The sequence below is a fragment of the Odontesthes bonariensis genome, chromosome 11 (assembly GCF_027942865.1).
Source record: "Odontesthes bonariensis isolate fOdoBon6 chromosome 11, fOdoBon6.hap1, whole genome shotgun sequence".
NCBI classification, from domain to species: Eukaryota; Metazoa; Chordata; class Actinopteri; order Atheriniformes; family Atherinopsidae; genus Odontesthes; species Odontesthes bonariensis.
Window position 1 is genome coordinate 9,226,576 of NC_134516.1, and position 12,943 is coordinate 9,239,518.

The following is a 12,943-nucleotide window of genomic DNA, read 5'->3' on the forward strand; positions in this document are numbered from 1 at the left end:
TAGATATGGAATATATATAGTAAAGCAAACAGTCCAATAGTTGGAATAGAGTTCAGTTATTAAAAAAGGTTTGTATATCAAGTACTATTATTTCAAAATTGTTAAATATGATATATAGCTTACCAGCTCTTTCGCACATAAACATCAGATTTAAGCATTTGGGTACCTTACATCACCAAAAGAAGAACATACAGTAGATACCTGGGGATCAGAAACTTCAATAACACAACCCGTTGCTCAATGATATGTTGGAAAAATTTTTAGATTGTCATTAGATATTAAAACATATGTAGAATAGAATAGAAAAATACTTTATTCATCCCCCAGTGGGGGAAATTCAAATAAGTCAAGTAGTTCAATTTTTTTTAAATATTTACAATGATTGTATGTTCGACAATAATAACAACAACCATAATAATAATAGTAATAATAATAATAATAATAAATGACTAAATAAATAAATACAATATGAGAAGAACATGTCATCAGTCACCGTTAAAAAGCCTTATGGCTGTGGGGACAAAGGACCTCCTGAACCTCTCTGTCCTGCCAGGATGCTGTGGAGAGGATGTTTACTGTCCTCCAAAACAGAATATAATAGTAGTGAGGTCATAGTAGAGACAGTGTGCTTGCATCATTTACCAAAGTCACCGGTCATGAATGGATCGTTAGGAAATGTCAACCAGGCAACAAGAGGTTTATAGCATGAGTAAAGTGTTGTCAATGTAAGCTGATACTGGTGTCAGTTATTTCCCTGTGTCTGCGTACAAACTTTTTCATGTTCAAGAAGATCCGTGAAATTAACACATGTGCCCACAGAATTTCAAGAGGGACTTAAGAGCTAAGGAGCCAGTTGTGACTAAGGCTCTTGATGACGTCGCAGTCTTTTTGTCCGAGCTGCCTCAAGACGCACCATCAACTGAGCAGAGAGGTAACAGTCACACATTTCCGTCATGATTCATACAAGTGAAGCACACAGCTTTATTTTATTTTTTATTTTATTATTTTTTTTTTAAGCTTTTCTATTTTTCATGCTGGATGTGTTCTGAACATAAGCGGTTTAAGTGATACAGCCTTTTTTGTTGCATTTTAATATGAATTTTATCATGTTGTTGAATCAAAGGCAAAGCTTTCACCTGCCAATTGTACATGGTATGGTACGGTACAGTACGGTTCGACTTGGTAAGGCTTTTCCATGCTTCATTTTCCATTAGACAGTATCCTCTCACTGTGGGCGGGATTAGCTTTTATCATCGCAGCACATGTGAAGCTGCAGCGACACAGACGACTTACACAGCTTGGCTGCGTGTGTTTGTAAAAGCTTGCGGGTGGGGAACTCGCCTGAGCTGGTGTGTCAGGTGGCGCTTTACAAATTAGAAATAGTTGGGCTCACAGCGTGGCTGTGGAACCAGACTCCTGCACAGGGGCTGGACTCTCTCTCATACTTAAAACTCACCCAGGGGGAGAGATGCTGGCAAGATGTAAGAATATCTTCAAGCGTCTTGGTGTTGGAGTTCTTCCTGATGAGCGAGAGGGTCACCTTGCTTCAAGGATTTCCCTGGAGGAGTGTGTTTGGGAGCAATGACCTCCCTGATCTGAACCAGAGTAGTATTTAGTTACTTCTGGACTTCTGTTCCAGTCATGGATTGGCTATAACAAACACCATGTTTGCATAAGATGGTCCATAAGTGTACTTGGACCAAAGATAGATGATTAGTTTTGCAGTCGCGTCATCATCAGATCTGTGGTACGATCCACCTGACCAATATATGGGTTGTTTAAGTCATTCCCACCTGTAAGTTGCTTACCCGTCTGAAAGAGCATGTTTTGATCTCAGGGTCCAAGGTGCAAATGATTGTGAGACATGGAAGTCGAATGTTCCCATCCTGTGGCGATCGGTCATAGCATGCAAAGTGATTGACCGGTTTCCTGTACTAGTCTTGAGCCCATACCTGATACAGTCAGAGTATTTTTGAGATGACAGGAAGTCTGAGAAACGATGGGAGCACAGTCTCCTGTGGTGCTCCTGTGGTCCTGACCATGTTCTTAGACACAAACTGTTTCACAAGCTGTGCTTAGTTTGTTAGGTAGTCCATAAGTCAGGGGGTTGTGGAAGTATCCATCTGCCTGAATTGTATTAAAGGCACGAGAATATGATCCTCCCCGGTAGATGATGGCATCTTCAACACCAACCCCAGGAAGATATGAAAACTGTTGGTGGTCCTTTCACTAGCTTCCTTAGGTGTGCCACTAACAGTCTCTCCAGGATTTTCATGACACGGGATGTTAGGGTAACTGGTCTGAGGGCTGATGTATGAAATGATTTATGTCCTGGAACAAGTATGTCTTCCACAGCACTGGAAGTTTCTCAGAATAAGGTTAAAGAGAAAAAACTGTGCTTCCTAAATTCCACCAGCAAGCCAAGTGTGCCACCAAAGGAGCAAACACATTGGAGCTTCAAACAGGGATGCAGGGCTAAACCACTACCACACCTGGGCCGGTCTGACCACTTAACGCTGTTTTTAATCCCGGCATACACCCCTCTCAGGAAGAATGCTCTTAACATTCAGGAATGGAATGATCAGAGGTTGTATTTACCTAATTCATCAGGAGGAAGAGCAGTGGTTTGATTCTGGCTTCCCTGGGCCGCATGTCAAAGCGTCCTTGGGCAAGACACTGAACCCCACGTTGCCTACCGATGCATCCATCAGTGTATGAATGTGTGTGAATGGTGTAGGAAGCACTGTGCAGCTATGTAGACTAAGACGTGCTGTATGAGTGCGTGAGTGAATGCGGTGTGTTGTGTTAAAGCACTTTGAGTGGTCAGCTAGACTAGAAAAGCGTGATACAAGTACGGCCCATTTATCTTATAGACTTGTTAAGGTCCGAGAAGCTTTCCTTTTGCTGGAATTATATATTTTTTCTCTCGGCTTGTTTTTCTTTTTTTTCCAAAACCCTCAGATATCAGCCCAGAGGAGCGTGCTCAGAATGTGGGGCGAGTCTTGCGGAAGGAAGCAGACGATCTAATGAGCAAGTGGAATCAGCTCAACACCAACTCCGTCAATTGGCAGAAGAGGCTGGAGTTGGCTCTGAACAGGTTGATGGAGCTCCAGGAGGCAGAAGATCTGCTGGACGCACAGCTAAGGCAGGCGGAGATGGTGAAGGAGGCCTGGGAACCGTTGGAAGACCTGCTGATTGACACCCTGCCTGAGCACATTGATAAAGTCAAGGTGATTCTCCCTTTTGATATATAAACGAGCTGCTTCAGATTTACTTTGAAATTGCTTTGGCGGCTAACCTTGTGGCTTTGTGCTGCTAAATAGTTTCCTTGGCAGTGCCACAGCGTCACCTTGCATGCATGGTTTAACATAGGGTCCCAGATCTTTCCAGCTTTTCATCATTTTATAATAATTTTCCTTTGCTCAGAGCAATTCTGAAATGTCAGCCAAATTCTACAGGCTCTTTTGTGTTTTTTCTTTGACATAAATTGTGTAGTTCAAAGCAATGGGCTTGACTTAACTTAGTGCAGTATTGCATTCAGTACATTTGTTTTCACTTAAAATGCACTAGGTTTTTTTTCTTTCGTTTCTTCGATGTGTCGTTTAAACACATGAATAAAACCGCTCTCACCGAACGCCTCATTCGTCCCATTCACGTCCTCCCACATTCTGCGCCTCACAGTCACTCTTCTTTTTTGGATCAGTCGGCATGTCGCTGTGGTAAACGGGTGAGCGATTATTAAATTTGTCACGAAGCAACCAGGTGTGCAAAAACGGTTCAAGGTTTATGGAAATCACAGTGATGCAAGCGCTCCCTAGAATATAATATAAAATTCTCACACGTTTCACAAATGACAAATTCAGTAGTGAAGCGAGCAGTGAGAATCATTTATAAAGTGGGTTACCTTGAACACACAAACCCATTGTTTCTGCAGTCCAAATTATTAAAACTTCAAGATTTAATTGATTTCTATATAGCACAGCTATTGTTCAAAGCAAGTAAGGAATTATTACCGACAAATATACAAAACATATTTTTAAAAAGAGAAGGTAACTACAATTTGAGGGACTGTGGCAAATTCAAAGTACCAGCAGTGAGGACCACGAGGAAAACCATGTGTGTCTCTGTATGTGGCGTCCGTCTATGGAACAGTCTATGTGCCAATATTAAACAATGCCCATCCATTCACCTTTTCAAACTAAGATACAAAAAAATGATATTATTAAAGTACAGTGCGCAAGAAGATCGCTGCGTACGACAGTAAAAGATGTTATAACCAGTTACTCACAGGCCTTACCCTTGGGGTATTGTTATTGCCATTGCTGGTATTTTTTAAGGAAGAAGAAAGGGGGGAAGAGAAATGTATGTATATATGTATGTATGCATATATATATATATATATATATATATATATATATATATATATATATACATATATATGCACATGTGTATGTATGTGTGTATGTATTTTTTCCTTTTCTTTTTTGTAACTGTACTATGTACACACATTTGATGGAGAACTAATGATGTAAATGGCGGCGGCCTTATTATTTATTAAGAACTGAATGGGGGTGGGAATCTATAAGCTTGTCTTCATCCCACTCCTTTCCAAGCTTATTTGAATTTGCACAAAAAAAAAATTGTAATGTACTTAGCCGCTTGTTCTGTACATTATTTTTGCTTGGAATTAACTAAACTAAACTAAACTAAACTAAACTAAAGTAGTAGTATGAAAAAAAAAAAAGGGGCGAAAAAATGGCTTCTCAGAGCCATCAACGAGGGGGAAGTTAGCAATTTTTAATTGACTTTTGTCTTTAGGCACTATGCTTTACAAAACTTTTACGTACTGAACCAAGCCACTTACTTCAACCTTTGTCAGAACATAATTAACATTTGGGCGCTGCCTCACCGTACACATTGTCTTGGTATTCAAATAGCTTCCTGTAAAATGTCAGTTTTTCAACATAAAACTGAGAGCTGTTGTTACGGCACTACCTCCTGGCTCCAGGAAATTAGCCCAATATCACAGCTACAATCCCCTTTCTACAAAATTCACAGTGCATTGTATAAGTGATCAAAAGAAACACGATTTGACATTCCTCTGTGTTTTTAACACCAATTATTATTCAGCAGTAATCGCTACACCTTTCCCAAAATATCCCAAAAAAGCATGGACCTTAATGCGTCAGCGCAGCAGTGATCACGGGCGTAGACCGGGTTAAAGTAGTGCTCGTTCCAGTGAGTAAAGAGGTATGAATGCCATTCATACCGGCTCACAGCTTTAATTACTCTGTGCTTCTGTTAATTAAATGTTAATTAACATTAAAAATGTTAGTGTTTGTTGCATTTTCGGAAAAACTTCCCAACCTTTGTGGAAATTATTTTTTTATTACCTTAATTTAGTCAGAAATGTAAAGCTAAGATGACGGTAGAATGACGTCCTCAGTTGTTTTAGTTAATTTTTTTTAAATTATAAAATGCTATTCTCAATTCCAGTTTTTTTTATTTTAATTTGATCATGTTTGCCCTATGTATAGCTAACTGTATTGTAAATTCAAGAAAGATCCTTTATGGTATTAAATATTTACACCCAGAAATAAATGGGGGTGGTATGGAAAATGTTGGAAAAAAAACAACAACAAAAAAACAAAACAAAGATTCTTGCATTTAGTTACATATTTGTTCAAAACTCCACTTTATTCATACAGCACTTTTCAAACAGTGTTTTACAAAATGAAAAATGAGGGGAAAAAAAGCTCATATGAAAAACACAATATGCATATTGCGGAAGTATAATTTAAAGAGTAAGAGGGAGACAATAAAAAATGTTTATTAAAAAAACAAAAAAAAAAACAAGAAATAAATATATATAAAAAAAATTTAAAAATCGATTGAAATAAACAAAAGGAGCAACAACTCAGGAATTTAAATATAAGCTATTTCTCAAAGAAGTGTGTTTTAAGATTGGTGTTAAAAACTAAGAGGGTGTCAGCATTTCGTACCCGAGCTTGGAGCGTCTGAGGAGAAAAGATGAGCAGACAATTTGTGCTGGTCAACAAATGTGTGACAAAGGAAGTTGAGAAACAATGAAAGATTGGATGGTATTTGCATACCAGTCACACACACACACACACACACACACACACACACACGTACCACCATATAAGGGATACAGTGGTGTCTCACACTTACAGTCAAGATTTTATTTGTATATGTGTGTTTGTGTGTCCACTTTAGGATTTCCAGGACGAAATTGCGCCAATTAAAGACGACGTAACGCACATGAACCAGTTGGCGTCTGCTTTTGATCCCACCGATTTGCAACTGTCACCTAGCAATCTGGAGCATATCGAAGATCTCAACATGCGCTGGAGGCTGCTCCAAGTAAACAGTCTTGCAAGCACGCACACACACACACACACGCTTCCACAGAGGTAGAAACACTGAAAATGTATAGCACCTATTCTTCACATTCCTGCATTCAGATAAACTTCAACAAACATAGACTGAAAATAAAGATTTCCAATTCAGTTCAAAGGCAACACGTCTGACTGTCAGAGTTCTTTAGTCTTCCGTAGTGTTGGGTCACCATTAAGTCAAAGGGGGGGTATTTTGCAGCGTAACTAGATAGTTTATCTCAACCCTCTTTTCTATATCAATCTTTGACTCTTAACTAAATTAATTGATATTTTATGGTTCAGTCAGTTTTAGGCCTAATATTTTGATATGTTTATTTGATCCATTTTATTTCTTTTCTTAACTCTGTAACTCTCTCTCAGATTTCCATAAAAGAGCATCTGAAGCAGCTGACGGACGCTAACAGGGACTTTGGCCTTGCGCATGGTTAGTAAAACTCACTCAAACATACAGTTAAGCACTTGTAAACAAGAGGTAAGCAGTGTACTTTGTGTATGTGTTTTTTTTTCTGTCTTTATTACTTCCTTAGAGCCTTTTCTGGTCTAATCGCTAACTTTGCCAGGACCAGTAGTCCTTATTAGGACCAAACCCCGGTCCTAATGAGACAACACTTAATTTTCTGATGTCCTGGTTCGCGTTAGGGCTAAGGCAGGGATGTCCAAAGTCGGTCCTCGAGGGCCGCTCTCCTGCAGGTTTTAGATGCTTCCCTGCTTCAACACACCTGATTCGGATGAAATGGATCTCCTCAAAAGATTGTTATGTTCTGCACAAGCCTCCTAATGATGCATCTATCTGAATCAGGTGTGTTGAAGCAAGGAAACATCTAAAACCTGAAGGACAGCGGCCTCGAGGACAGGATGTGGACATCCCTAGGCTAAGGTATGAGTTCAGCATGAAGTGGTTATTGTTAAAAGTAAGATAAAAGGTTGTTCATACCTGCCCAGCTGTGCTGTCGCTTGCAAAATAATCCACTCTCCTTGAAGTTGATGTAAGTAATGGACCTTCATAGAATAGTCCAAATTGGTAAAATAGATAAGGATTTTTTTTATTCTAAAAAAAAAACCCCGAAAAAACGCAAAGTGGTGCATGCATATGTATTAATATCCTTTGCTCTGCTGCTAAGATCTGCTGCTAACAGTTAGCTTCAGAAGTCCCATTGATGGTTAAAGATGGTCCACCTGTGTGCATTCTAAAAATGCTTCCATTAAAAAATAAGAAATTTGTGATAAGAGTTCACTAAAATGTGGGAGACGATATAAATGAAAGTCCTCCGGTTAGATGAGACTAAAATAAAAAAAATAAGATGTTTAGCCATCAGAGAACACACTATGTCTGGCACAAACCTTCTTGTCACCCCAAGAATGCCATCCCTGCAGTAAAGCACGGTGCTGGCTGTATCATGAGGGTGTTTTTCATTCTGGGAAACTGCTCGGAATTGAAGAACTAATGGATAGTGCCAAATACAGTGAAATTCTTGAGGAAATCCCTATTCCAGTCTTCTAGAGATTTGAGATTGGGACCGCGGTTCACCTCTCAGCAGGACGATAATCCTGAGATAACTGTGAACGCACTAAAGCTGCTAAACACTGAAGTGGTTTAAGGGAAACATTTAAATGTGTTGGAATGGCTAGACAAAGGCGGATCTCAATCCAAGAAAGAATCTGCGGCGTGGCTTAGAGATTGCTGTACACAAACGATCCAGCTTGAGCGAGTTTAAACCATCTGATTTCTCACTTGCCATAGGAAATGTAGGGCCCCTGACAAATGAAATGAACAGTCTTGCAGTTCAGAGGAGGACACATCAGACATATTGGAAATGCAGTAAAATATGTTTCTTAGAGACTTGGCTAGTGGAACATTTTCTGGAAACACTTCCAACTTGGCAAAACACTTGAAGGACAAGCACCCAGACCTGCAAAAGGAGTTCAGAGAACGACAGGTAATAACTTATATACCCATGAACAAAAAAAGCCACATTCAGTGCTAAAAGCAAGCAACGCCAGCCCCCTTCACTCTTCACAAAAGTAGCTCTGGAAAAAAATTAAAGCTGCATTGCAATTTAGCTACCACTTTCTCTGCTTTAAATACCCTATTTATATAACTTTTGTTTGTTTGTTTTATATTTTGCATTTGGAAAGCCTGTCTTTGTGGTATTTTATTTTATTTACTGATGCGTAGTTATAGTTCTAAGAAAATAGTTCTATGAAAATAAAGTCAATAATGACATTTTTGCGTTCTTTTTTTATTTGGAAACGTATCGAAATACACGTTGGCATCGTGACAGCACTAAGTTCCACAATGTTTCACTTTTTTTTTTCTATGCAGCAAATTTACCTTGTGAGGCACAATGGGAGAGACGTTCAGTACATTCCAACTGCTCTGACAGCTCAGTACAATCTGATTGATGTGCTAACTCTCGACTGATGAGTCACAAGATCTTTTGTTTTTTTCTGTTTTTTGTTTTTTACTGAGAAGACGCTTTCCACACGATGTTTTGGTAAATCCTGCTAACAGATTTCCCTACATCAGCTTGCTACAGACGCTGGTCACTGCTGTAAGATGTGTGAAAAGTTTATTTCTCTGTTGTGACACTCCTCGTTTCTTTTCTCGTTTTCTTCAGGATCTGTAGAAAGTCCATTTGAACAGGGCGTCTCTCCAAACAATGTGCCCTATTATATCAAGTAAGTACTCATCCTTGAGCAGTGGATCATACGATTCTCTTACATCACTACACTCAAATTCTAGCATTTAACAGACAAAGTGGAGTGTCTCTTGCATTGCCGCAAAAGTGTGTCTCGAACATCAGCTGCCATGATAAACAAATATCCTCTCCAGGGGCCTGGTTTCCTCTACCAACAAGTGAAATTCCAGTAATAATAGCATTTCAGTGAACTTTTAGATCATGTTTTTTTTTTTTTTCTCTGATGAGAATTTCTAGATCTCTAGATTGGTAGTGAAGAGTATTTCCTATGTAATTAATAGATACATGTTTTTGTTGTTGTTTTGAATATTTCTAACATCTAAGATTTGTGTAGTTTCCTACACAAATCTTTTCAAAATTGTGGAAAAAGCTTGGAGGTTTTGTCAAACCGCTGCTTACTGTAGTTTTTAACCATCTTACTTTAACAGAAGGAAACAGTGGGTTAAGTTGGGGGACAATAATTCAAATAAAATACAATGTTTGTTTGTGGTAAAGATCATGTCAGCCTGCGCAACAGGGTTGCAGATGATGGGATGTGAGTTTTGGAGAGTTTTATTCGATGTTTTGATAGACGTACAGATAACTTTAATCAGTGATTTTGTTGTGGATGTGGTAGGGCAGAGAGTGAGGTTTTTGGCACAATGGCCAAGCAAGACGATCTCTGACTTGGAGGGGCTCATTCTTATCCCAGCTCTAGAGTACTTCAACAAAAGCTTAAGATTAAGCCAAAAACATAATTATCATCTAGGAAAAGCTTGATGTGATTCCAACTCCTCCATCGGCTGTCTCAGTAGACTTTGCCTCTTAGCTACTTCAATAGTCATAGTCACAAGTAGTCCTTGTTGGCAGTCCCGGTAGGAAAAAAAAACCTTTGGGTCTGACTTATTGCTAGCAATGCAAACCAAGATCTTACTTTTTGGATCAGTACCCCATAGTCTCAACACTTTTCCCACATGACACATCTGGGAATATCTGTGGCCTTTTGTTAGGATAAACTCCACCACCTCCTCCATATCCTTGAAAAGGTAAAGAGCTTGTCTGTTGTTCGACAATCGGGACAAAAACAACATCGTTCTTCCTGAATCAAGGGATTCAATTATGGACAGACTCTCGTCTCCAGTGCCGATGCAGGCCTGCCAGTGAGACGGCTAACTTAAGTTGGTACATTTTCTGGCACCTCATCTTAAGGAGGGCAACTGTACCGCACTTGTTCACCAATCCAGAAGCACTGTCCCCAACCTAAAACGTAGCACTGCAAAAGCATGTTTTTTTTTTTTTTTTTATTCGCCCTAGTGCTGGGCAAGTCCTTCCCTCTGCAACCTGCCTCTGCTTCCTTTTGAGGACACGTCATTAAGGAGATCTTCAAAATATTATTTGTACTGCCTGATTCACGTGGAGAAAAAAATATGAAATGTCTCCTTTCAAATGTTTCAAGGTCTCGTGGACAGAATAAAAAGTTGAACGGTCTTTTCCGGGTCTTAAAATTTGGTAAATACAGATGCACAACAAAACATGACATACACACTATGTAATTGTGCAGTGGCCTGATAACGAGCTCATTTGAATCAGGTATGCTGGAGCAGGAAACATCTAAAACATGCAGGGCAGTGGTCCCTGAGGACCAGGATTGAAAAACACTGGAATAAGCTACCAGCACTGTTAAATTGTTTAATTTAAACTTTCAGGAGGTCGACATCTCCTGTCATTGATGTTGTCACAGGGAGCATGCTGGCAGGCAAGGTAGCGTTCCAATCCACCAGGAGAAACTACGGGAGAGATGCATCTGCTAATTCTAGCTAATGGGGCAGGTGTTGCTGGGTTTTTTTTTTGTTAGCCCACTTTCATTTTTTTGTTGAGGAGCAGACCAAAGTGCAGACAATGGCAGGAAAAGAGATGGAAGTAACTGGCGTATGGACTTGAAGATTGTTAGTCATAATAATTATTTGGGTTCTGTAAGTTGAGACTTTTAAGCGCTTTAATTCTTACGAGGAGAATACAACAAAAATGAAAATGATGCTCAGAGAGCGGTCCGTTGAGCCAGCTTCTTATAACATGAACGCAGGAGATGTCTCCCGCGGGAAATTCTCGCGCAGTATTTTCCCACCTGCAAGGTATCTTCTGTTGCAGCTGCAGGTGTTCTGATTTTGACTGTTCTTGGACTAACACTGATTATTGCATTCCATTCCAAGTCAGTCCAAGTTAATAACATCCTGGTCACACAATAACAAATTTGTAACTAGGACATGGCGTTTTATATTATGAAATCAATACATGTGGTACAATAAAATCCTAATTTTCCCAATAAAGGTCTTAAAAACTAAGGACAGATCTCAAGGGAAGAACAAACTAAGAATGAAAAGGGAAAACAAAACACAGGTAACACAAGAAGCTGCAACATGAAAAGGATCAACCAGGAGTATCTATACTGAGGGAGTGGCGAAGGGAAAGAAAACAGGTATCAGTTACAGAAACCAGGTGTAACACAGGAAAGGAAGTGAAACTCAACAGAACAAACAAGAGGGAAGCTCTACAAAATAAAACAGGAAGTAACTAGACATGACAAAATCCAGGGATTATGACGCTCTATTAACGTGGCACTGTACAAAATCAATCCAATAACTATGCACTTACTTCTGTGCGGTTGGGTGTACATTTGCTAATTCCTTAAGCCACATTTCAAACAATGGCGGTTTCTCATAACCCAAAAAATGTGCTGCAACAGCTGAAATGAGGCTAAGTGATGACTGACGTAAAGTGAAAAGTGATGTCTTTTGGTAAAACAATCCCTTTCTCTCTGTGTCAGGAAGGCCTGGTCTAAATGCATGATAAGAGCTTAATGGAGGATCTGTATATTTGGGAGCTTTTAACAGAGGTTGTACCTCAGACCAATTTTTTTTTTAAGAGAGTTTTGAATTACTGGGTTATAACCATGAACAGTATATCCTTTCTAACCTGAACTGGACTATTGAGAAGTTCTGGAGGACTTGATTGAATACAAGAGATGTGCACGATTTGTTTCCAGGCCGGCATTTCATCCAAGACACTGTCAGGAAAACCACCTCACTTAGAAAGAAAGGATATTTAAATGGACTACCAAATAGGAGTTTCTAAGATTATGAAGGTACAAGCCACCCTTCTCATTGCTTTTACATATATAACGTAATCAAGTTTCTTAAAATATGCTTGTAGAATACACACAGGAATGAACTGAAATATAAATATATTAAGGCTGGGCAACGATTAATTTTTTTTAAATCTAACTAATGACATGATTTCCCTGATTAATCACGATTAATTGCATTTGTTCGCAAAATCCAAAAATTAATTCAAAAGTAGTGTATAGCTTTTAGCATTAGCATAGTTTATTTTAGCATAGTTTTATTTTAAATGTGCTGCCATATGAATGAAAGTGCCATAACATTTGTTGTGCAAACACACTTTTAACATCAGCATCTTTCTGTAGTTTTTATGTAGAAGCCTCGCTCCACTGTCTGTTTCCTTGAATGACTTGCTGCTATCAGTTGTGTGTTTTTCCTTTAAGTGATATTTTAGACTGGAACTACTACGGTGATAAGATAATTAAACTTGGCAGTGTTTACAGATGACTTTGGTTCTGTCGACTCCGCAGTTTGGAAGAACTTTAAAATGAAAATGGCCGAGTAAAAGTTCCGTACCCTTCTCCATGTTTGGTGGATCCGCCGATTACTTTCTTTTCCTGTTCCACAGCAGACGGCAACAGACTTACAAAATAAAATAATTAATAAAACCTGCATTAATGAGCGATAAAATATTGATCGGCGTTAAATAATTAGCGAGTTAACGCGA

At 39.1% G+C, this 12,943-nt stretch overlaps 1 protein-coding gene and 1 long non-coding RNA gene across 3 annotated transcripts in view; one reads left to right on the top strand and one right to left on the bottom strand.

Annotated features, from left to right (window-relative positions):
* Positions 1-12,943, bottom strand: part of LOC142391332 (uncharacterized) — a 397,679-nt gene that overhangs the window by 332,077 nt on the left and 52,659 nt on the right. The gene's annotated exons all lie outside the window — the stretch shown is intronic.
* dmd (dystrophin) overlaps positions 1-12,943 on the top strand; it is a 215,905-nt gene that overhangs the window by 157,528 nt on the left and 45,434 nt on the right. For both annotated transcript variants that reach the window (XM_075477434.1, XM_075477432.1), the window contains exons 62-66: positions 820-931; positions 2,962-3,230; positions 6,238-6,384; positions 6,780-6,843; positions 9,038-9,098. In XM_075477434.1, the coding sequence (XP_075333549.1) occupies positions 820-931; positions 2,962-3,230; positions 6,238-6,384; positions 6,780-6,843; positions 9,038-9,098 (653 nt within the window). The remainder of the gene's footprint in view (positions 1-819; positions 932-2,961; positions 3,231-6,237; positions 6,385-6,779; positions 6,844-9,037; positions 9,099-12,943) is intronic.